Source organism: Notamacropus eugenii, chromosome 6 (assembly GCF_028372415.1).
Source record: "Notamacropus eugenii isolate mMacEug1 chromosome 6, mMacEug1.pri_v2, whole genome shotgun sequence".
NCBI lineage: Eukaryota > Metazoa > Chordata > Mammalia > Diprotodontia > Macropodidae > Notamacropus > Notamacropus eugenii.
Window position 1 is genome coordinate 65,850,718 of NC_092877.1, and position 26,610 is coordinate 65,877,327.

Consider the following 26,610-nt stretch of genomic DNA (forward strand, 5'->3'; position numbering starts at 1 on the left):
AAATATTAGGAAAGAGAAATGTGAAAACAGTTCAAGTGAGGCATAATTTGTTATGGACCTAAGAAATGATCCACTTCATCACAGCAAAGAATTTTATTTGACAAATGCATACTTAATCATTACTAACACATTTAAAACACAAGTTTACATTATTCTTATCCATAAAATTCAAATAATTTTTGTCTGCTAAGATTACAAAAAAGTTCTGTATTCCCAAGTATTTTCTCTAGAACTAAATATGGTCTAAATATGGTGCATGAGCAAGCAGTTGATCTCCATTCTCTTCTCTTCCCAAATGGTTTCTCCAAAAGGGATATATAGAAAATAAACTAGAACATATTTCTTTTTACATTTTATTCTAGCTAGGGTAAAAATAAGGTTGTGTTCAGCTGGTTGGATTTTTTTTTTCAGCCTCCTGTCAGCCCTTTACCTCATCTCTCTCCCCTCTAAATCACCAGGCAGTCGGCCAATTAGTTGATCAGCAATCTGCCATTTGAAGAAAGAAGATTCCATGCAATCTCCAAAAGGCATAAAATAACATCAGACGAATAAAGGGGGGACAGGGAAGATTTAAGGAGCCTTTGGAAAGCTAAGGAATGAAGACGGTGCAGTCTAGAAGAGCACTAACTCTCGTGTCAGAGGAACCAAGTTTAAATTGAGATTTGGATGCTTACTACTTGTGTAAGCTTGGGCACATTGCTTAACCTCTCTGGGCCTCAGTTTCTCATCACTAAAACAAGGGGATTGCCTCTCTGAGGTCCCTTTCAGCTCTAGAATTATGAAGCTAAAACAGATTGCTCGTAGGGGAAAGGTTTGTAGTTAGGAGATAATCTGAACTTCCAGTTTATTAAAATTGTTGTTGTGTCTAAATCTTTATGACCCTGTTTGAGATTGTTGGTTTGTTTGTTTGTTTTTTAACAAAGATATCAGCGTGGTTTGCAGTTTCTTTCCCCAGCTCATTTTACAGATGAGGAAACTGAGCTGAGGCAAACAGGGTAAAGTGACTTGCCCAGAGTTACCTAGCTAGTAAGTGTCAGAGGCTGAAATTGAACTCAAGAAGACAAGTCTTCCTGAGTCCAAGCCCAGCACTCTATCTGCTGTGCCACCTGACTGTTCCATTAAAATTCTAGTGGTTCCATAAACTGAAAATCTAAAACATACAGAGGGCCCTCCTCCCTGCCAAAAAAAAAAAAAAGTAATGATAAGGTTTACGTTTGTGCATTGTTTCTAATTTTTTCAAAGAGCTTTCCTAAATTTTACATTCTTTGATTCACACAAAGACCCTTCTGTAGGTGAAAAGGAGAAGGATTATCATTCTCAGTTTCCAAAAGAGTTAAAGTGACTTACCTAGATTAAAAAAAAAGTTCCCTGAACCAAGTCTTTTCCTTCTACAACACATCCTCCCCATGGCTAGAAGTGATTTTCATATTGCATAAATCTGACCATGTCACTCTTTTGCTCATTAAACTCCAGTGGTTCCCTGTTACCTTCAGGATCAAATAGAAATGCCTCTGGTTAGCACTTAAAGTCTTTCCTAATCCTCTATCCTATCTTTCCTGGCTTGTTATACATTCTTCCTATTTGAGACAACTAGTTTTTTAACTATTCCCTATATATGATATTCTGTCTTGCCTAGAATGCTCTCCATCCTCATCCCTACCTCTTAGAATCTCTAGCTTCTTTCAAATCTCAGTTCAAATGCAACCTCTTATGTGTGGCTTCTCCTGATTCCCCTAAGCTGCTGGTATCTCTTCATCCTGATCTGAAAATTCCTTGTATTTATTTTGTACATGTATCTGTTTATATGTGTATATTTGTTTCTCCAAAGAAAACAAGCTCCTTGAAGTCAGGAACTATTTCATTTTTGTCTTTGTATTATGATTATCTATTATAGTGCTTGGTACATAATAACTGTTCATTAATTGTTAATTAATATAAATAAATTATTGATCATTCCATACCCATGAAGGGAGAAGAGTACAATAGCTTTAAAATATTTTTAATATGTCTTCTTCCTTAACCTATACCTCCAAATTGTGAATAAAATGGAGTCAAGCAATGAGTCCTGGCTTTGGAGTCAGAAGATATAGCCTGAGTCTTGGCTCTGCTGGTTAATTGCTGTTTCACCCTTGGATAGGACACTCACCTTCCCTATCATTTTCTTCATAATAATTAGAGTTCTTTGAGGTTTAAAAAACATTCTTCTTGTTAGAAAACTAAGAATAATAGTTCCACTATGGACTCACAGGACTGTCAAAGGGATAGATAAAATGAGATGACATCTGAAAAATCCTTTATAAAGTTCTATGTGAATGGAAATTAGCATTATTAATATTATTATTACTATTATCCACAATATGTACAGTAGGAAGAAGGCTGGATTTGGAGTCAGAGGACTTGGATTTAAATCCCAACTCTGCCAATTACTCTCCATGTAAATGAGGGCAGGATACTTTCACTTTCTGAGTCTGTTTCCTCTTCTGCAAAGTGAAGATGGACTAGATCAGGGTTGGGGAACCTACAGCCTCTGGAACACATGTGGCCTTCTAAGTCCTTGGGTGTGGCCTTTTGACTGATTCAAATTTTACAGAACAAATCCTTTTATTAAGGGGATTTGATCTATGAAATTTGGATTTAGTCAAAGGGCCACATTTGAGGACTTAAAGGGCCAAATGTGGCTTTGAGGCTGCAAGTTCTCCACCTCAGGACTAAATGATCTCCAAGTTTCTCTCCAGCTATGACTCCAGAATGCCAATAGTCTAAATGAAAGATTTTAAAAGAAACTGGTTTTAATGTAAAATGTCCATAATTATAAATTAGAACGATCCACTTCTGGATATGAGATTTGTAGGGATAACAAACATTCCGAACATTTCAATATTGATAGAATATCTGTTAGAACCAAAAATCACACCTTAAGAAAAATTCTCCAAGGAGTAAGGTATGCTTTTATATCTTGAGATACTTTGATTTCTCTTCATAGACATTATATCTCGTTGGCAGACTATGTTCTCAATGACAACTCAATCTAACAGCCCAATGGAGAAACCTAGAAAAGAGTTTAAAAATAGTAATTATTCCACTCATTAAAATGAACTCTGAGCAATGAAGTCCTCCAACCTGGCAGAATGTAAATCACCAACATTTGTTCTTTATTTCCTTTTCCTTTCTTTCCTTCTTTCTTTCTTTTCTTCATCTTTTTTTTTTGTTTGTTTCGGATTCCCTTTCATAGATCACCATATCACAGTATAGTCTGGCAAACTGGAAAGGGCATGGGAGATAATCTAGTCTAAGCTCTTCATTTTATAAAGGTTAAGAGAGGGATTATGGGTTCATAAAATCATAGATTTAGAGCTAAAAGAGACTTTAAAGGTCATTACACTTAATTTACTTACCAGAAAACTGAGAACCAAAGAGATTAAGTAATTTGCACCAGGTCACCGAGGTAGTAAATGAAAAAAATGGAATTTGAACCCAGAGTCTTCTGACTCTGAGAGTACTAGTTCCCTGACACCACACTACAGAAAGTGACTGGCCAAAGATACATATAATACATATGTACATGCATATGTTATGTATGTATATGTATAAATATATACATATGTATATATATATGCATATACATATGCATGCATCTATCCTTGTGTGAGTGTATATATTCAAAGTTAAACATGTTCCCAAATGACCACAGACAAAAGATGCTTAAAAGAAACTATCCGAATTATCCTTATAAAAGACTATAGTATCGATTTGCCTCTCTTTTAGAAAAACTGATACGTAGAAATTCCAAGGCATAAAACATGTAAGTTAGAGGATGATTAGTCACTTTACAGAATGCTCTTGATAGTACCACTCCTCCAGTTGTGCTCCATGGAACCTTAGGGTTCTGACTGAGCCACCCAACGTCATACTAGGCACGAGTTACAAGGACAAAAAGAAAATCCTTGAGAAACTGAAATCATGCTAGAGGCAACACAACATACAAACCCATAAATTTATATGGTGACAGTTTGAGAAGGGAGGATAAACCTGAGAGAAGGAAAAGCCTCCCAAAGGAGAAGAAATGTAAAGGAAAGTTAGAGATTCTACAGAATCTATAGATTAGAGGTGAGGAGGGAGTGAATTTCACATATTCACTGAGCAAAGACACAGAGAGAGAAAGTTTTAACTACAATGACCAGAAAACCTGCTTGCTTGCTATATGCGTACATTATGTGCAATGTGTACATTTGAACTGAAACAGAAAACCATCAGAAACTGACCAAAAATGATCATGAACCTGAAAAGTTGGCTTCCAGAACCCATCACTGGATCTACCCATTAACAGAGGCCATCTGGTCACTTTTTTCTGTCTCAGCACGGCATTTAAAGTAACCAGTGCTCATTTAGATTTTTAGTTGTAGGGTTAAGTTTAACTTCCATCATAGATAATAAACTCAAATGAGAAACGTGAAGGAAAAAAAATAAAGCAAAAGTATTAAGGACAAAAATTCTGACAATTAAATATATCTACCCAAACCCAGTTTCAAGGATCTAGTCCCAAATATGGAAGAACCACAGAGATAAAAATGTTTTATTACTATTGATCCTGATGCCCTAAGTTTTGTTACCAAATTTTGAAACAGTCATTCCTTAGATCCAGCAATGTTACCAAGACAATTACTAACAAAATACAGCAAATTTTAAATCAAATTTCAAATTGAAAATGGCATACGTTAAAAACAATTCCACAGAATGCCAACTGATTTAACTACAGAAGAAAATGAAAATTGCTGTGAAGTATCTTCTAAAGAGAACTATTGTATAAAGTCACATGGTAGAATCATGGAAAGATTGCTTGATTTAGAACCATGAGATTGTATTTAAATCCAAAATCTCCCACTTATTGAGTAATTTGGGGCAAGTCACAACCTCTAGGACTATGACAAATATGTTGCCAAGTCTCTGGCCAATGGCTTACACAAAGTTGAATAGGTAAAAGGAGATAGAGAAACTGAAGGCAAAAGCCTGAAATTTAGATCTTAGTCAAAAGACAATTGAGAGCCATGGGAAGTTTTTGAATAGGGGAGTTAATTTTTTTTTTTTTTTTTTAATTTTTATTTTTTTTTTTTTATTTTTTTTTTTTTATTAATTTTTTTTATTTTTTTTTAATGTTTAACAATCACTGCCATACAATTGCGATTTTATCCCTCCCCACCCACCCCCCACTACCTCCCTCCCTCCCCACGACTGCATACAATTCTGTATAGATTCTACATATACTTTCCTATTGAGTATATTTTCACTATCGTCATGCTATGTAGTCAGACTAAGATAAATGAAAGAATCCGTATAACAAATCAGAACATGATACACAAACAGATACACATACACAAACATGATCTGCTACATTATGTGAGTGACTTCCATATTTCTCTCTCTGAGTGTGGAAGGCTTTTTGCCTTGAGGTCCACCATTGGGATTTTTTTTTTTTTTCAGAAGTTCTTGTGTTATTACAAAAATCTAAGTCTACCAGAAAAAACTCTCACACACTGTGGTTGTTGCTGTGCATAAAGTTCTCCTGGTTCTGCTCCTTTCACTCAGCATCAGGTCATATAAGTCCTTCCAGGCCTCTCTGAAGTCTTCTTGTTCATCATTTCTTATGGCACAATAGTACTCCATTACATTCATATACCATAATTTATTCAGCCATTCCCCAATTGATGGACATCCCCCTGACTTCCAGTTTTTGGCAACTACATAGAGTGCTGCTATAAATATTGCTATAAATTAGGGGAGTTAATTTTTAAAAAGGTTTTTAATAAATACTATCTTGATAGCTGGGTATAAAATAAATTGAAAAGGCCACTATAAAGATGCTCCTCAGAGAAGAGTGCTGAATTAATCAGAGTAGGAGACAATGAGGGTAGTAGGACAGAAAAAATAAAGTTCAGTAGAGGAATTACATCCTTCTATGACCCAAATGGAGTCTTAGTTAATTAGGGATTAGTTTTGGCCAAGGAGGAATGTATAAGTGATAACTAAGTATGGATGTGGGTTGATACCTGTCAAATGTTCTTCCTATTCTAGCCTTCAAAGTCCATTGTGGAAGACAGGGAAAAAAAATACAATACAATTTAGAAGTAAAAAATTTTTAACTTCATTTTTTTCAGTTCTCTATGTGGAAAGTTGATTGAATGGACCAGATGAAATGGAACCATCCAAAGTCAATCTTAAACTGTCCTATCACTTTGTAAGACTGAAGCTGTCTGATAGACAAACTGGCTTCCTAGGATTTTGGAAACAAGACATAATCTGTTTATACAATGGAACATTAACAGGGTGGAAAGAGCTCTGAATTTGAAGCCAGGAAAACCTGTGTTTTACCTCCGATACTTACCAGCATATGACCCTGAGTAAGTCATTTAACTTCTGAGCCTCAATTCTCCCTTTTATAAAACAGGATGACAATTGCCTCTACTTTATAAGGTTGTAGTGACAAAAGAATAATGTATGGAAAGCTCTTTGCAAGCCTTAAGGCACTATGTCAACCTAATGTATCATTATTGTTATACTTGGAGGTTTTCCTCCTTCCTTATGTCCAACAGTAATTCCATCAGTATCTCCAGTACTGGTGCAGATTAGCTCTTCTTATGTCACTTAGAGTTTTCAGTAATTGCCTGGAGCACTGAGAAGTTAAGTGGTCTTCCCATGGTCACTAGCTAGTATGTGTCAAAGGCAGAACTTGAACTTCCTGGACTGAATGTAATCCACTATACCTTCTAGTCATGATATCATGCTAACTTTCCCCTTACTAGGAAGAATTTTATGTGTCTGAACGTAGATATACTTGAATATTCAACAAACATTTATTAAGAACCTATTATTTGTAAAACACTATAGTGGGTACTGGAAAGGCTATAAAATGTTAATGTTCTATGGCATTTACCATCAATGGAGATGACTAGTATAGGAACTAGACAAATCTATAGACAGGTATGATATGCAGTCTTACATGATGAGTGCATTAGAGAGAGGATAAAAACAAAGTGCTTGGTGAGTTTTAAGGAGAATATTCATTACCAACCAGAAGAATCAAGGAAGGCTTCCCAGAGGAGACTATTTTCAGCTGTGCTATAGAATCTCAAGAATTCAATGGATGAAGGAGATTAAGAAAGATATTTCAGACACAGGGAACAAAGTGAGCAAAGGCTTGGGGATAGAGAGATGTATCTAGGGAGCAGTTTGTTTAGAGTATAAAATTATACAAAATTGAGAGGAATGATAAAAAAAAAAATGATAGGTGGTGTCAGATTATAGAGTGCTGACCATATCCCTCCCATACCACCCTAGTGCTGCTGATGACCTCAAACACAACCTCCTGAGACCAGGAGCTAAGCCATTCAGCTTTCTACTTTCTGCTCTAGGATCCTAATAGTATCCTAACTGATAACAATTCACTATATCTAAACAGATATTGGCCCTCTTCCAGTCAAAGTGATGGGCACCTACCCATCCCCCTCACCATCAACTTCTTGCTTTGGGAAAAATAATGGAATTAGGAATGAAAAAAATTGGAAAAGGCATGTCAATTAATTGCTCAGAGGTTCTAATTATCATTGTTAGAACTTCCTGGAACAAAATATCCTTCCATGCCCTTGATTCACTTTTATATGTTCTTTCCTAATTGGTGTGTATACTCTTTGAGGACAGGAACTGTTTTTCTTTTGTACTTGTATTTTCGTATCTGATTCATAGTAAATGCTTAAGAATTACTTTTTCATTCATTCAAACAAGTCAGACTTTACTTAGTAGGCAAAAGGGAGCCATTGAAGATGTTTGAGCAAATGCACTACGTATCAAGAAATTTAGCCTGGCATTGTAATGAAGGATGAAATGCATTGAAGAGGGAAAGCAAAGACAGAAAGATCTGATTAGCGAGTATTACAATAGCTGAAGTGGGTGGTAATGGCAGAAGAAGGAATATATCAGGGAAATGGTAGTAGGAAAGGAAAGAAAGATTTTGAGAGATGCTTAAGAAATAGTATCTATAAGAAGATATGAGTCACGGAAAATCTGTAGAAATACCCCTGGTATAGAAGGAGACAAACCCCTGTCATTGCACAGATTAAGAAAGTGCTACAGCTTTGGGAATGGGAGGCATGCTAACCTTGACACATTCACTGCAGATTCTGATAGAAGACCTAGGCCACCATGATGCCTCAAGAGTAAAGGTCTAGCATTGTTCTATTGCCGCTGTCCTACATTATAACAATAATTATAATACTTATCACTGTTGTCCTATCCGCTGCAAGAGATGAGCCAAGGATGCTCTCAGGGAGCCTCCAGAGGATGAGCTTACATTCTAATATTTTTATTTAATTACAAAAAAGTTATTTTATCTACCTATGCCCCAAAACATTAAATAGGCAGTAAATATGAGGGCCGGAACTGTGATTTCACTGTTATCAATGCATGTCAAAAATCTTTTCTGTAATTTATAATCTTAGTTGCCTCAAAGAACATTAAATATAAAAATAATAGCAGTATAGTGACCTGTTATGAGATTATTTCTATCTGAACTCCACAGAAAAAGATGAGAATGGCATTTTTTTTTAAAAATAGCTGATATTTATATGGTATTTTAAGCTTGCAAAGCACCAATTTTATATGAACTCACTTGGATCTCACAATAATCCTGTGAGGTAAGTGACAAATCCTCAAGTCCTTTTAACTCCAAGATTCTCTAACTGTATTATTGGCATAAATGACTTTCAAATGGATAGGTGAGAAACTCTAGTCCCACTGGGAGCTTTCTCAATCATGACAGTTCACATTTCTATGGTATTTTAACATTTATAAGGCACTTTTCTCACAAGAGGTCCTGGGTGGGGTGAAGGAATATATGGATTATCATCATTATTATTATTCAAATTTCATAAATGAGGAGTCAGAAGTCTAGAGAAGTAAAGGAACTTGCCTAAGATCACATAGCAAGGTCTTGGAGCTGAATGAAGACCTTGAACCCAAATATCTAAGTCCAATTTTCTTTTCTCCATACTACCTTGCCTCATATTTCTCTGTTTTCTTCCTTCTTCTGATAATTAAAGACATTTTTAAATATAATCCTAGTCACTCCAAAAAATACAAACTACAACAATATGTACAAAAAAGTATTCCTTACTACCAAGTTGGTTTTATATGTGAGATGCAAAGATAAATCAACATTATGAAAACAATTGGTATATTTCGTCATATGAAAATAAAAACAAACAAAAATATTATATCGAGATGAAAAAAAAAGCCATTGACAAAATAGAACATTCATATGCACTAAAAATGAACCTGAAGTCAGGAAGACCTGAATTCATATTTGATCTCAGACCTTTACTAGCCATGTGACTCTGGGTAAGTCACTTAACCTGTTTGCTTTAGTTTCCTCATCTGTAAAAAAGGAATGGAATAGCACCTACCTCCCAACATTGTTGTGAAGATAAAATGAGATACAATTTGTAGAGCACTTTGTAAACCTTATATAAATACTGGCTACTACTATTACTGCTATCATCCTCATCATGCATCAGCATTATTATTAAAAACCCTAGTTTATTATGTAACCCCTTATCAGCAAGGAGACTGCTTGGAAGTACAGTTTTCCTAGTTGGCAGGAGTAACTGAAGGATGATGAGAGATTGCAAATCCAGCGACTTAAGACTGCTAAAGAGAGAAGCCTGGAGATACAAGTCATTCCATTACAAAGGCAGTTGAAGCCTTTAATGGCTTTATCACCTGCTTAAGGAGCACAGACAGAATTTTGATGTTTCCCTCACTCTTTCCCTCTCAGATTCTTTTTCTTCTTTGAAGCATTTCTTCCATTATTTCAAATACTATCCCACCCTCCCTGATAATTTAGAATAGGGTATCAATTTATTTTCATCCTATCTAGGTGTGGGATCAACCTCTGCCTACTGTACACACAGTTGTTCCTTATGACTAATAGAAACACGTAGCATCCTCTTTGCATGTTCCTGCGTGATTTCCATGCCCAGCATACCTTCTGGAAGTAAGATAATCAGTTCTCTAAACAGTCCTCATGACTGCCACTCCTTGAAAATCATTCTTTGGCTATGGTGTGTTCATGGTACTGGGGAGAAGGGGATCAGCCACTGAAGTCTTCTGGGGAATGGCTTCTTTAAAGTGAGTTCCTCCCTTTTCTCACATGGTGACACTAGCTTACTCAGCTAACCTTGATTAACAATTAACAGCTTCCTGAAGTCTTAATGTAAACAGAAGCTCCACGTGGCAATTGTCTGTGAAGTCTTGTGAAGAATTCTCAGTTACTCATCCTTTCAAATCTCTTCCCACATTTTCTAGTCAAGAACTATATTATGTCCCATCTTTGTATCTCAGAGTCTAAAACACCACATTTTACAAAACAGCCACTTCATATTTGCTCAGTTGAATAATGCATAGACATGTTTCTTTCTTCCAATTCTCATATATAAGTATGCATACATGTATATGTGTGTGTATATATATATGCACATACCTAAATGTATACATATGTATGTAGGCATATGTGTTTCTTTGCACACATGCATGACTAAAATCAAGCACAGAGAGGGCACTATAGTGTTTCTCTCCCTGGAATGGAGGCAGAGAAGACAGATAGGCAGGTGCTTATGCTGCAACATGAAAAAGGCATGTAAGGGACATTTTTTTAATATGGTACTAGAAAATTCTATTCACCATCATATGTGAGAAGTCATTTTGTGACAAAGTAAGCATTATGTGCTAATATGAGAATTCAATGCATAATTTAGACAACAGAGGGCAGAACACTTTACGTTAGCTTCTTCACTTCAGACGTTCTGTAGACGTCAAAACTCCCCACCTCTTTCAATTACCCAACAAGGACTTATGGGCATTTATTATGTGCTAGGCACAGTTCCTAGACAAATAAAAATTATGCACGACTTAGTGTATATGAGAAGGGGGAAAAAAACAGAACTCCATTATTTTCTCCCCTTTCTAAATTAAAAAGATCTAAAAGAAGAGAGCAAGTAGGTATATGACATTCCACTGTGCAAGTCACTGAAGATGGTTAGCAGGAAAATTCTCTTTCTATTTTTAAATTTCATCTCAATTATTAAGTTTCATCGTATTACTTCAGTGACTTACTTGGAAGGGCCTTGGCATGCTACCTTCTGGAATAATCAGGCAATCCCAGGAGTAGTTCTTTGAACAACTCCAAAAACAAAGTGGTTCACCATCCATAATAAAGGGTGAACTTGGAAGATGGTTTACAATAACTAGCTCTTGTTGAAAACTTTTGTATTTTTCAAAGTTCATTGAGCAACAGAAGTAACCACAATGTGTATCTGAAATTTTAGAGCATGTTTCTTTGAAGGGCAAAATGCCTAAAATTGGATGGGAAAGACATAATTTTTTAAATTAAAAAGAGGTAAAGTATAAATAAAATAAACCCAACTCTACAGTTTCTGTTTCAAAAATAAAATGAGAGGTAGAGGGAAAACTGTAATATGGAATTTAAAAATCTGCTACATATACATACATATGTATATGTATGTCTATGGATATTTAAAACTCCCTTTAGCTGTTCCACTGTCATCTACTGTCTTGGTTTGTCAGGACATCATACTCCTCCTGCCCTTCCCACCTTACTACACATGCAAAAATTGTAGTACAGTCATTTTTGTTTCTCAATGGTTTATTATCTAGTCAAGTTATTGTCTATCCTCTTGGTCACAGCCTGGTGTATTAGAATCTTAAGCTAAAGGTGGGTCAGAAAGTATAAGTGAAACTCAAATGAAACAATGGGAAGGGATATAGAGAGAACGAGAAGAGAATGAAAATTAAATAGTAGAGAAAGCTGCCTCTTCTGGAACCTATCACTAGTGTTGCAACAATTCCACTTAATTCAACAAACACTTTTAAGTCGATGCTACATTCCAAGTATGGCACTAGGTGCCCAAGACCTAAAAATGACATCATCTTTGCTTTCAGAAAGTTTATGATGTAATAAATAGCTAACATTTGTACACAAGGAAGTGTGTATATGCCTATAACTAAGGAACAAAAGGATAAGGGTTAGGGTTACACAAAGTGCTGAGAATCTAAGGAAGCTAAGGTCACTCTTAGATGGATAAGATCAGAGAAGACTTCATGATCTTTAAAGTACTAAAAAATGCATGCCTATAAAACGGAAACATAACCAAAAAACAGAAGTAGGTAGCAGAATGGATTGGAAACCCAAATACAACACTTGAAACAGAAAGACTCACATAGTTAAAATAAAGGGCTAGAGCAGAATCTAATGTATTGGTAGCAATCATGGTCTGAGAAGACAAAGCAAAAGCAAAAAGAGACTTACTTAAAAGAGGAAGCTACATTTTGTAATATCATAAACAATGAAATTAATATCAAAAAATTTTTGCATTAAGTTTCTCTGATAAAAGACCCTTTTCTCAAATATCTATGTAGAGAATTGAGTCAAATTTATAAAACTAATAGCCATTCCCCAAATGATAAATTGTTATTGGATATGAACAAACAGTTTTCAGAAGAAATTAAAGCTATCTATAGTCATATAAAAATGCTTTAAATCACCCAATGACTAGAGAAAGGCAAATTAAAACAACATAAGTGACCTATGCATCAAAACATTATTCTAGTGATATACACAAAACAGTGTAAAGAGAGTTATTATATATACATTGACATTACCAATATTTTCATCCTATTCTCAAAATTTAAGGACATTTTCTGAGGCCAAAAAAAAAAAAAAAACTCAGGTGACCATGGAAGCTTATTTTATATTTATTAAAATTACACCTGTTCTCAAAAAAAAAAAATGCTTGCTAAAAGAATGTGGAATTTTGTTGATTGAGCTCCCTTTGTCTATCTCCACATCTCTCATAGCTCACTTTTTTTTTTAACCCTCACAGCCAGTTTGGGCCCTTATTACTTCTTTCCTGGATTAGTGAGTCTTCTAATTGGTCTTCCAGGCTTAAGTGTCTCCACTCCTACCCATCCACCACCCTGCTGCTAAAGTGATCTTTCCCTAATTGCAGATCTGACTACGTGATGTCTAAACTCAGTAAACTCTGGTGGTTCCCTATCTACTCTAATATCAAATAAAACCCCCCCTTTTTTAAAGCTGTCAAGGCCCATTACAACTTCACATAAACTTCTCTTACTAACCTCACTGGACATTAATTATATTCCTGCATGTTATAATCCAAATTGGCCTTCTCTTTCTACTCACATGAAGAACTCCATCTTCCATTTTTGTAACTTTGCACTGTCCATCTGCCATACAGAATCGCTCACTCCCTTCAAGATGCAGCTCAAATACCCCCTTCTACACAAAGCTTTTCTTGATCTGTCCAGTTGCTAGTGCCCTCTCTCTAAAACCATCTTGCATTTATTCTCTATATTTATTCTGTAAAGACTTATTTAGATATGCGTTTCCTGTCTCCCTCATTAGAAATGTAAAGTCCTTCAAGATCAAGGACTATTTACACTTTGTAGTTTAATTCCCAGTGCCTAAAATAGTTTCTGGTATATAATCAGTACTTACTAATTGCTTATTGATTGATTCCCCTGTTCTATCAGTCTGGTAAAAGCTGTCAAAAAAGAAGTTTATCATCTGGTGTGATCTGTTCTTAAAGAATCCATGCTCACTCTCTATGATCCCCCCTTTTCCCTAGATGTTCAATCACTAACCCTTTATTAATATGTTCAGAATTTTGTCAGGAGTCAAAGTCAATATCACTCACCTCTAGTCTGCAATCTCCATTCTCTTCCCTTAAAATAATTTTTTTACATTTTTCCTTATTCAATCCTCCTCTCTCCTAATACCACAACTGTTCAAATATCACTGACAATAGGTCAGCAGTCACATTTGCCCCAAATAGTTCATTTGGGTGAGGTGACTTGAGTGTTCTCTTAGAACCTCTTACTTATTTGGGGTTTCAATTCCAAATCAGTCATCTCTGTTTTGTCCTTTCCAGTCCAAAGATCATTATCCTTGGAAGAGAAAACAGAAGAAAAAATTAAATTTGAGCAGCTCTACCTTTTATCAGTTAATACTGCCCCAATCCCAAGAAGTGAAACGATCATATCTCTGTTCCCTTTTACCCTCAATTTAGACTAAAAAGCCCAACTGCATATTATCCTTAGTTTTTTCTAAGAATGAAATAAGTCTTTGTTTCACATTGCTATTTCCAGACTTTGATTACTACCAAGATTTATCAAATTTTCCTCTAAGATTCATTTTATTCAGATTCTAGTAGCACTTACCTGGCAGACTCCTGGACATTTTCCCTCCTTCCTCAATAAATAGTGCTTGGCTCTACCCAAACTCCGATGGGTTATTTCAACATACATGTTGATATTCTCTCGTATATCCCAACTTCTTAGTTCTTCAATCTACTAAGTGCCTATGATTTACTACTCCACTCCACTTCAACTCCCAGAAACCACTGTCTTCTTCTTAGTCTTGCTATCACCCATAAGTGTTTAAATTCTAGAATTTATCCAATATCCAATCATAATTTCCACTCAATTCATCTCTCCCTGCCCGTCACTCCTAAACTAGTTCAACTCTATGCTGTCCTCAGCTATTGAATCCCTTGCTGTTTTTGTCCTGTCCCCACTCATGCCTTAACAAATGCCTACTCTATATTGCTCTGTCCCACCATCCAGTTCTATGCTATGATCACAGTTGGAATCACTCAACCATGCTAAGTCCACTAATAATCTGTTATCTCTTCTCATCTGGGTCTTCTCTGAAGCAAGCCAATTCTTTTACTCTTGCTTTATTATCTATCTGACTCTGGCAATTCTTCTAAATCTCTTTATTCCTCTACCATAGCACCCTTTGCCATTCATTCTCATAGCTGAAGCCTTTGCCTTATACCTTGGAAGAAGTCAAGACCACTTGCCACAAGTACCCTTATTTCCCCTTTTCATCTGAAGACCCCCTGAAATTGTCCCCCATTATTTCATAAACTCCAATCAATGATAAAGTAGCCCTTCTCCTCATGCAAAGCCCTTTCTCTTATCCCCTCATTTCCATTCCTGGCACTATGATTCCTTCTCTTAAATATTCAACTTCATTTCTACTAGTTCCTCCCCTATTGCCAAGACACACCCAAGTCTCCACCATCATTGACACCTTTCTGTAGATCCTACTATCCCTATCAGCTATCATTCTATATTTCTCCTATCTTTCTCAGCCAAACTCCCAGCAGAAACTATTTACTCTCATTACCTCTACTTCCTCTCCTCTCAAATATCTTCTAACCCCTCTGACCTCATTATCCCATTGAAACTGTTCACTACAGTTACCAAATCTAATGTGCCTTTTATCATTCCTTGTCTTTCCTGATTCTCCTGTGGCATTTAACACTATTGACCATCTTTTCCTCCTGGATCCTCTATCCTCTGGATTTTCATGATGTGGCCAGCACACTGCCCTTTCTCTGTCTCCTTTGCTGCATCATTATCTATGTCATGCTCACTGAGAATGTCCCTCAGTTCTGAGTCCTTGTCTGCTTTTTCTCAACTCTCCTTTGGTGAACTAATCAGCTCCCATGGGGTTAATGACTGTCTCTATGCAGAAGATTCAGTTTATAAATACACAGATTATGTATAGATGTGCATATATTCTACTTATACATATATGTGTGTGGTTGTGCATGTGTGTAAGAGAGTGAGAGAGACACAGAGACAGAGACAGAAAGAGACATCAAGTCTAGTTTACTTCTTGTATTCAACTCCTATATCACCAAATGCCAATTGTACATGTCAAACTAATGTCCCAGACATGCCTCAAACTCAGGATGTCCAAAACCACACTACAGGAACACCTTGTTTTATTGTATTTTGCTTTATTGTGTTTTGCCAATATTGCTTTTTCCTTTAAAAAACTGAAGATTTGTGGTAACCTTGCATCAAGCAAGTCTATCAGTGCTATTTTACCAACAATATATGCTTACATTGTGTCCCTGTTGCATTTTTGTAATTCTTATAATATCTCAAATTATTTCTTTATGATCATATGTTATAGTGATCTGTGATCAGTGAACTTGGAGGTCACCATTGTAATTGTTTTGGGGCACCACAAACCACACCTACATAAGATGGCAAACTTAATAGGTTAAATGTTAAGTGTGTTCTGACTGCTCCACCAACCCACCACTCCCCTCATCTCTCTCCTTCTCCTCAGGTTTCCCTATTCCCTGAGACATATGAAGAATATTTCAAAAACTTAGTTGATAAAACTGCAGCAGGATTTGAGGGAATTAATCTAATTTTGAAAGAAGTTCTGCTGTGGATAAAATGCTATCAAACAGCACTCATGCCACCGAGAAATCTTTCATGAAAGGAAGTCAATCAACGCAGCAAACTTCATCGCTGTCTTATTTCAAGAAATTGCCACAGTCACTCCATCTTCAGCAGCAACCATCAATGTTAAGGCAAGATCCTCCACCATATGACTTGCTAAAAGCTCAGGAGATGGCTAACATTTTTTTGCAATAAATTATTTTAATTGTCATGTATATTTTTTGACATAATATTTTTGCACAATTAATAGACTGCAGTATAATATATACATAACTTATATGCACCAGAAAACCTGAAAGTTCATGTGACTTACTTCATTGTGAGTCACTTTGCTGTGATGATCTGGAACCAAACCCACACAATCTCCCAGAAACATCTATACTATCTTTATCTCTAAGCTCATGAACTTTCTTTCTTTTTCTGGAGAAGGTATTTCCTTCCACTTACCTAGGTTTACACCCTTGGTATCAAGGCAACTCCTTACTCTCACTCTACATATTCAAATTTTGTTTCTAGTTTTACATTTTTCCCAAATGTCCTCTCCTTTCTCATCACAGTCCCTAACCCAGTTTAGGTCCTTATCACTTCTTGCCTTGACTATTTTAATAGCCTCTTAATTGTTCTCCCTGGGTCTCCTCATACTAATCCACCTATCCACTAACACATGCTCCCTGTTACTTCTAGGATCAAATACAAACTTGTTTTGCATTTAAAGCTCTTCACCACCTTTCCGTACCCTACCTTTCCAGTCTTAATATAGATATACTTCTCCCCCATACATACTCCATGGTTCAACCACACTAACCTCCCCTGCAATATGACATCCAATTTCCCATGGCTATGCCTCAGAAATGGCTGTCTCACATATTAGAATGCTCTTTCATCACCTCTGACTCTTGGAAAACCAAGACACACCTCAAGCACTGCCTTCTGCCAGGAGCCTCTCCTGGTTTTTCCAAGTGCCAGTGTCGTTCCCATACAGGTAAGTTTGTGTCTGTTTTGTATGTTTTGTTTTGTTTTTTTTTTTGTATAGTCCTATATATGAGCATTTTATGTCCCTCAAATAGAATATAAGCTCCTCACTTTGGCTTTTATCCCCATGCCTATATAGTGGTGGTCACTTAAATGCTTGTTGGTTGATTTTGCTGGTTGCAGCTCCTTCTGCAACTTAAATCTCCTCACATTTTTCAAGGACCATGATATACTTACACATCCTTTCACTACCTTTTTTTACTTACATCTTCTACACACCTCTTTCAAATATAAGTTGGTTGGTAAATTCCTTTTGCATTCATATCGATCAGTTCCTCTATCCTCATCACCATAATTATTCTTCATGTCTCCAGAATTTTTTGCCCATCTCTACTGGACTGACATAGCCTATGGAATTTCAGCAGCCTACCTAGTCTTCTCAAACCTCTCTGAAAACTACTTTACAAAATTTAGGTTGCATGTCAGATGATTTTCACTTTTCCATCACAAATTCTATGCTAGAGAGGTCACTGCATCCCAAGGCTCCAGTGATTTCCACTTAAGAAACCAGTTCCTCCACACTGATAAGAATCTGGTACAGAATAGAAATACCTCCTATTAGTTCTTCCAAGTTTGAAAAATGAATACTTTAACAGGTGATCTTTGAGAGATGCTGTGATTGAAAAACCCATGACCCTTTAGCCAATCTAGGGAAAAGTCTTTCCCAAAGTAGATAGCCTAGTCTTCAGACAATAGTCCATCACTGGGCTTTTAAATACAATATCCAAATTGATTTTGTGCCCTGTCTGTATAAAGTAAGGTATCTGAAATATCATTCGAATAGGGTGATTTAAATAAATTTATTTGAGAGAGAAAAAGAATATTTGAACATCAGGTATGGTCTGATCCACATTAATCCAGCAATACTTCATAACTCATCTTAAGCACATAACTAAGCAAACAGCTTGCAAAAGAAACTTCATGTTACAGCTGGTAAATGTTGATCAAAATTCATAAAGCAATCTAACCTGAGTTTTACACAATACATAATGACCATGATACAGTAAGAAAAATACAATATCAAATACTCACTATTCAGTGAGTTTCCAGCTACCATATGAACAATCTAAGATCTTTTTAAAATGAAAAAATATTCTTATTAGAGCTTTATTTTAAGCATTTTCAATTAGATACAGCTTTGTACAATTTTCATCACTCTATATATACCAAAAGAATTCCTCGTAAATTATTTCTAGATAAAATATATTATTCATTTAACTGTTTTTCTCTGACAAAAGCATCTGAATTTCACTTTGCTACATCTTAGACCACAGAACCAGACAGTGTTGCGGCAAAATATCTTGCTTGGACTTGGGTGGTTTTCAAATATAGGCATCCTAATAAATGGAAATATTGGTTAAAAATATGTAGACATCCTTAAAGAATATAGATAGACATCACTATATCCAAAGAAGCAACATAATTCCAAAGAACAGACTCTAGATTTTGGTTTCAAAATGTGTGGTCCAATGGCTGAATCCTTGACAATTCAAGAAACTGCCTGCTGCTTTGCAACACAAATGGTGTAGTGGTTTGTTTGTTTGTTTTTTTTCTTTTGTGCTATAGAGATGGCCACTGTTAAAAGTTCTTAGCAGTCCTTGAGCCCATCCATGTAAAAGGTGTGCAGCCTGCCAAATTGATCATTACAAAGAAAAGATGTGTTCACTGAATAGTACACATCGAGCTTCTAGGAGAGTTAACAGTTTTTGACACAGGCTCCTGATTGTAGTTTACAATATCTGCCTTCACCACCCTCTGTCATAAAAGAAAACAAAGTTATTATTGCAGTATCAGAAACAAGCACAACTTAGAAACAGCTCTAATATTTTTATTTTGTAAATTTTGCTGACTTCTGGAAATTGCACATTTTAACTGAAATGCTCTTACCAATACTAAAAGAACCGATTAAAACAAACTATTGTATTGGTCAACTGATTAAGAAATCATGACACAGCAACAACTTGTATTAATTTAGGACCAAGTGTATGCATGAAATTGAAGTATGCATTATAATTTTTGTATAATTCAACTGAAACTTTCTATCTTACTAATGAACTAAACATGCCTAAATTATCACAAGAAAATTAAGATTAACCATTTGCAAATATTTGTTTGGGTAGGGTTTTTTGGCTCATCACGTTTCAATGGTGGAAAAAACATATTATGTGTTTACATGACAAATGCCAAATACAACTTAACCACATACAATACCAATACTTTTGTTGCCAGTGCAAAATGATTTTCAAATGAGAAAATGGAATATGTAGATGTTATTGTATAAATAACCTGTTAAGATGAGTATATGAAGCATAAACACTCGAGTCTAAATTTTATTTTGGTAAATATAGAATATTGAGAATTATGGTTGTTGTTTATCCTTCTTCCTGAAGAGGATCACAGGCATCAGGAAGGTGATGCATGACTTGAAAGTGAACTGGATTTAAGTGAGGAAGGCTGTGCAGAGTCTTAAAGCCAAACAGTTTCGAAACATTGTTAATTTGTCCATAAATTCTTATTTAAATTGTAAACCATTTCACAAAGGACCAGTTTTTTTTGAAGTTTTAAAACAAAGCTGGTATGTTATTGATCTGCATTCCTGTTGGTAAAAATATTAGAAACAAGTCATATGTATCAAAAGGATATTTGGGTTCAATCACCTCTACCCCCCACATTGTAATAATTTATCCAGCAGTACCTGAACTACTGTAAAGAACAGATTTTACTCTGTGTAGAGTTGAGGTGTTCATGATCTTCTTCCGGATACTTGACTATTTCTGCCCTGACAATATGCTGTCAAATCCCGTACACAACGGCCAAACAAGAAGGAGAAGAATGAAGAATTTTTTTAAAAAACACAAAGTAGAGAGGAGACAGAGACAGAGGGGGAAGAAAAGGGGAAAAAAAGAGAAAGAAGGAAGATTCAATAACTGAAAAAAAATGAACGCTCCAAAAAAAAATAAAGAAAATCAACACACATTAACATGTAGTCAAAGATATAGGAAAATTTAAACATAAAAAAGGAAAGAGGAGTAATAAAGATCCAAGAGCCAGTTTTCTTTATCACCCTATTTAGTTAATTACCAAAATAGAGAACTGTATGTTGAGTCTACAAAACAGGAGTATACTTCTTGGGTACTGTCTTATCACATACACACAGAATACATAACAATGCTGTGAATTATTAGACTTTTCTCTATTAGAGATTAATAAGAATATTATATGTGTATATAAATATGTATCATGTAAATATGCATCATGTAAATTTTTTTTATTTAGTAGCATTCCTAGTCATGAAATATTTCTATTGATTTTTCATTACATTCCTTCCCATGTGCCCATGCCCACTCTCATTACATCTTCCAGCCACCCACAAAAAAGTGGATTTACTTAAAAATTTTAGGATGGATTCTAATTCCATAAATGCAAATCTCCATTAGGTTTAAATATAAAATTCTGCAACAGCTATTCTTTAAAATGTTTAAGGCAGTTACTTAAAGCAATACAAATGAAAATATTTTCCCAATGAGATCAAGCAAGCATAGAGAAAAAGTGCTAAGAAAGAAAGAACACTGGAATGAGTAGGGTTCAGAAGGCCCATTCTAGAGTTCAGGCTCTGCCTCAGACAGCTTCTCTAAGCTTTAGATTCCTTACCTGTTAAATGAGGAATCACTGTAGTTTAATTGTAACACTTCTTCCAGGGCTAAATCCTAAAATCCTCTCCACTACTTGAATTGCCTTGTTTCGAAGATCATATGAAATAATTTATGTGAAAGTGCATTGTACCTGTAAAGCATATGTAGCCACATACATAAGTGGCTATAATTATTTTGATTCCTGCACCACTTTGGGACAAAGCTAACATGTAAAATAATAAGAACATCATTTATTAAGTGCATTCTATGCATTAGGCACTGAAGATACAAATAATAAAAAAAAATTTATTCTTAAAGAGCTTATATTTTAAGGAGGGAAATACATACAGATAGAAGGCTGGACAGAACAAATACAAAAAGAGACCAGAGCCTGGACATATGATTTCATTAGTTTAAAGTGCACTTGGGTAAGGCATTTCCATCATCTATGCAGGCTGATCCTTTATCTGCAGCATCTAGAGTAACAGAGAGTTGCCTAGAGTACTAGAGGATTAAGTTTCTTGCTGAGGTTCATATGGGAGGGATGTGTCAGAGGTAAAGATTGGAACACAGGAAGGAAGGTGCTAGCAATTGGGCAGGGATTCAACAAGGCCTCCTGTATTTGAGCTGCAGCTTGATGGAGCCATTACATAACAAAAAGAAAAAAATTTTAACAAATGATTGTGGAAAATACAAAACATGATTTACATATAATGGAGAAAACTTGATATAGAAAAACTTCAAAAATGAAAGGACCTGAATTTCCAATGCTGTTTAAAACATAATAATGCTAATAGTCACTTCTACCTTGGATGCATTTTGAAGAATTTTGGTTTTGTGTTTTGTCCAAAACCATAGTATCCTCAGTGTAGCGAACTCCCCAGGAGAAAACTTCCTCTATCCATGCAGATCAGCATCTACTGTTCTACACTCAGTCTTCTCAGAAAGGTGCTAGTGGGATGGAGATCTTAAGTGACTTACCCTGGATTGCACAATTAGGATGTGCTAGAGATAGGACCTGAGGCCAGGTCATTCTAACTTCCAAAGCAGGTAAACAACCAGATGAATTAGTTAGGTGGAAAAAGTATTACTATGCCCATTTTGCAAAGTAGGAACCTGACTCAGAGACTTGCCCATACATAATGTGTCCATAGCAAAATTCAAAACCATCACTCTTGATTCTAGCTCCAGAATTCTTTCCACTACCTCTAAATGTTTATATGACATTTTTTCCAAATTTCAACACAACTTCATTTAACTAAAATTTGAATATACACTGAATTAATGAGATTAAAACATAAACAATATACATGTTGACAGCATCTATAAAGAAAAGTCTGATAAAAGAGAGGAATGGGGAGCATGCTAATGGTGTGGATTTATTTGTCCCTGATTTGTTTTTCTTCATTTTTAACTGATGAACTTCCTATTATTTAGTGAAAAACAAAACTCTATATTTTCTATAAAAAAAAAATCTTGGTCTGATGTTATCAACAAAAATGGTACTAATTGCTGAAGAGTGTGATTAGGCAATACACAGTTATCTGATCTGTCAAAATTTGTTTTTTTTTTCTTAAACCAAACTCCTGAGGTAGAATAAAAAGAAGTTATCATTGTAGTCAGTAAGAAATTCATTAATCCCTCGAAATGGTGCTTTAAATCCCATCATGTAAACGTAGTGGGGTTACTGACCTGTGTTCAGGTCACTTTGTATCATTGCTGTAACATTAATGACTTCAATTTTCAAAAAATTAACAAAGGTGTAGGGGTAGTATCACTTTTTCTTCAGGCACTGTACTTTTTTCACAGTAATGTGTAGCATGTCTGTGTCAGAAAAACCATTACCAACATCCTGCTCAATCCCAGATTCAGAAAACTGCCTTCCCTGAGCAGAAACCTCAATTTCCAGGTGCTAAGAAGTGTCAAAAAATACCTACCTATACAGTAGCTATCTTTTTTCTCCTTTGTTTTAATAAAAAAGAAATTATTCAGTTTTAGAAACTTTTATTTTTGGTGTCAAAATAAAATTGCTAATCATTTTCTAATGTTTGGGCTTTCAATATAATCAAAAGTCCAAATGTGACCTCTTTTACCCTAAGGTAAGATTTTAATCTTTGCCTAATTAGCAAGCTCATATAAATTAAAAGGCCAATAGGAAACTTTAAATTTCTAGCTACATGAGCCAATTCTAGGCAATGTTTGAGTGTATCTGCTTTGTGAAAGTAAATTTTCTTTTTGAAAATGAGGTTGAGACATTATCCATTACGTAATCTGGAGTCAGAATTGATATATATTCTGATTGCTTTTAAAAATGGTTTAGTCTATTAAATATTTATCATTGATCAAAACTGATGAATTACTAGCATACACAAGGCAGACAAGCAGGGAACCCTAGGGAAAGTGGGGAGGTATCATGTGCCAGGCAAATTGAACCACCACTACCACCTTTGACAGTCATCTCCCTTCAGACCCTGCTAGGGACAAGCTCAGGATCCTGAATTTAGGAGTCCTGGGAATAGTGACATTAGGAATTACATTGAGGAAAAGGTACTCCTATCTGCTTTATTACTGCTCCATCTAACCTGCAGCTGAAACCTTCTCAATGTGCTGCCTCCCGCATCAGGATGGGAGCTCCCTCATAGCAAGGCCTGCTCCCTTTTCTCTTTGTACTGCCAGCATTTAGCATTGTGCTTTACCAACAATAACTGCTAAATATATGCTTCCTTCCTTCTTCATTCACTAAGCCTCTAGCTCAGCATTTCAGAATTAATAAGGATTAAATTGTTTTTACTAATTTAGTATCACTTAAAAACTGCATTTTAAAAAATTACATATAGCTCATCTTACCATGTACATATGGATTTCTGATAATGGCCCATAACTTTAAAAACTTGAATTCCTTTTGGTCTAAATTATTTCCCCCTTCATTTGACCTCATAATATGTTTTGAATTTCTTATTTCAATGGGTCTATGACCTTATTGATGCAGATAATTTCTCCAACACCAATGGTACAGTTATAAACTTTCCCTTTTATCTATCCTATAAATGCTCTTTTAAAGAGGAACCACCCAAAGGGCTAAGGGAGGTCTTCTTCTTGACCTCTATATGAAATGTGGACCAGTGCAGAATGAAGGCTCCTAGCTGCTCACTCTCACTTAACTGTACAACTGGCCCATTTCCAGTCCTACACATCTCTTTAAAAAGATCACTTCACATACACTATTATCCATCATTCATGATAAGTTTCAGAACATGTTTCACTCTGCTTATACCAGGGCAGCCAGGTGGCAGCAGACAGAGAGCCACACCTGGAGTCAGACTCACCTTCCTGAGTACAAGTCTGGCCTAGATATTCACTAGCTGTAGGACTCTGGAAAAGTTATTTAACATGGCTTGCCTCAGTTTTCTCCTCAACAAAATTATCTGGAGAAGAAAATGGCAAACCATGCCAGCATCTTTGTCAAGAATGCCTCAAATGGGATCCTGGCGAGTCAGACACAACTGAAAATAACTGAACAGCACACGACATTCATGCCTGTTACCACATCTCTCCGTTGCTCTCTCATGCGCCGTCTTAACTGGAGGCAGACTAGGGCCCCTGAAAGCACTCTGTCATTTTCCAAATGCTACCTGGCCTGCTCTTTTCTGCCTGCGGGATTCTGGGCTGAGGTCAACGTCAGCCTGGTGAGGTCTGTCAAAATATTTGTGCTGATGGATTGGTTCTTCAGGAATATCCCTTATGTGTATAAATCTAGAGAAAAGGCATTTTTCATCTACTTAGTTTTTTCTTATGTGGGAATATTCACCTTCACATCTCATTCAGGTAAAATCTTTCCTTTCTTTCAAGGCTCCAATTGAGAAAAGTGAGATAGAGATTTAGTTGACTGCCCAGGGCTACATAGCCAGTAAGCGTGAACAGATCTGAACCCAGGTCTTTCTGACTCTAGGTCTAGCAACTCTGTCCACTGCACTATCTAGCTGTCTCATAAGGCCTTATAATCCCTCTAAAACATTATTTTGTTCTACTTTACAATTACAGTATGAAGGGTTGGTGAAGTTCCAACTTGCTCACCTCCCAAACACTACCAGTTCTACTTTGTGACATAAATCACTGGGGCTTCCAACCCCTTTTGCAGATATTTCTCTTTCCTCCAGTAGGCAAGTCTGGTCTATTCTGAAATGAATTCTTTTCCCCCTTAAGCCTACATAAATCGTAAGAGTATTAACATGAGAAAATTGTCAAGTTGTTCTTTCAAATTTCATCTGTTGATAATAGATGATTTACAACTATAAAATGGGAATAATAATTGCACCAACTTCTCAGGGTGGCTGTGAGGATCATATGAGATAATATTTGTAAAGTGCTTGGCACATAGGAGGTGCTACATAAATGTTAGCCATTGTTATTATTATTAATATTATGTGTCATCCATGGAAAGATTCCTTTCCATGAACTCTCAGGCAGCACATTCTAATTAATAAACAAATCATGGGTAACACATGATTTTAGGCTAATTTCCTGGTTAGCCAAGTTCACTTTCAGAATTGTTCTCACTGAACAGCATCATTTCTTCACTCTCAGTATAATCCAGTACAATCCAATCCAATCCAATCCAATCCAATTCATTAAGCACTTAAAATGTTGAAGACACTACACCAGGCTCTGGATAAAAAGACATGTATACAAAGGATATATATATATATATATATATATATATATATATATATATATATATATATGTGTGTGTGTGTGTATATATATGTATATGAAGTATATAAAGACAAAATGAAAGACAGTCTCCACTCAGTCTCTTAAATGTCACTGGGAGGATACAAGATGTAAACAGATAAGTGTGGGTATACATACATGCACCTATCAACATATACAAATATTAACAGAAATAACATTCAATATGTTTTACATGTATTACATATAATGCAAACATATCTAATACAACATGCAAACACATAAGTATATAGGCATAATATATACTTATATTACATATGCATGTGTATATATGTTTGTGCATTATATATAATGTCTATACATACTTACCTTACACATACATACATATCATATTCTAATGGAATGCAAGGTCCTTTAAGGTGGAGAATGTTTTTTGTCTTTGTGTGTACATATATGTATGTATATGTACACATATAGATTATAATACACATGTGTGTATTAAAAGCATTAATAACAGGGTACACAAAAAGGTTTCCTGTAAGACATGGCACATGAATTGAAGGAAACTTAAGATTCTAAGAGGGAGAGATAAGAAGGGAGGATCTTGAAAGCATAAGCAAAAGCCTGTACAAAGGCACAGAGGTGGGGGAAAGTGAGTATACTGCAAGTAATCTATCCACTAATTATCATATCCCATTTTGTCAAGTATCTAAACTCTGAATCTTCCATGGTACCTATAAGAAAAATTCCTAACAGATTAAAGGAAAAATGCTCCTCAACTAAAACTCCAAATAATTTATTCATTATTTTAAATAGCTTTTCTCAGACTCAGGCACAAAGCTGCTTCATTTAACTAAAGTCCTTTAAAAGGATACACCAAAATATCTTCTACTGGTAAATATGT

General features: G+C 35.7%; 1 protein-coding gene across 7 annotated transcripts in view; it reads right to left on the reverse strand.

Annotated features, from left to right (window-relative positions):
- Positions 1–78: 78 nt before the first annotated feature.
- RAB28 (RAB28, member RAS oncogene family) overlaps positions 79–26,610 on the reverse strand; it is a 164,480-nt gene continuing 137,948 nt past the window's right edge. For 2 of the 7 annotated variants that reach the window (XR_011969474.1, XR_011969475.1), the window contains 2 exons: positions 21,037–21,168; positions 18,167–19,140 (listed from right to left, as the gene is read on the reverse strand). Coding sequence is in view for 5 of the 7 variants with exons in the window: in XM_072620252.1 (XP_072476353.1) it covers positions 19,048–19,140 (93 nt within the window). In the remaining 2 variants the exon portion in view is untranslated. Of the gene's footprint in view, positions 3,050–18,166; positions 19,141–20,080; positions 20,176–21,036; positions 21,169–26,610 lie in introns of those variants that run through there. The other 5 variants (XM_072620253.1, XM_072620255.1, XM_072620252.1 and 2 more) reach the window with 3 other exon arrangements.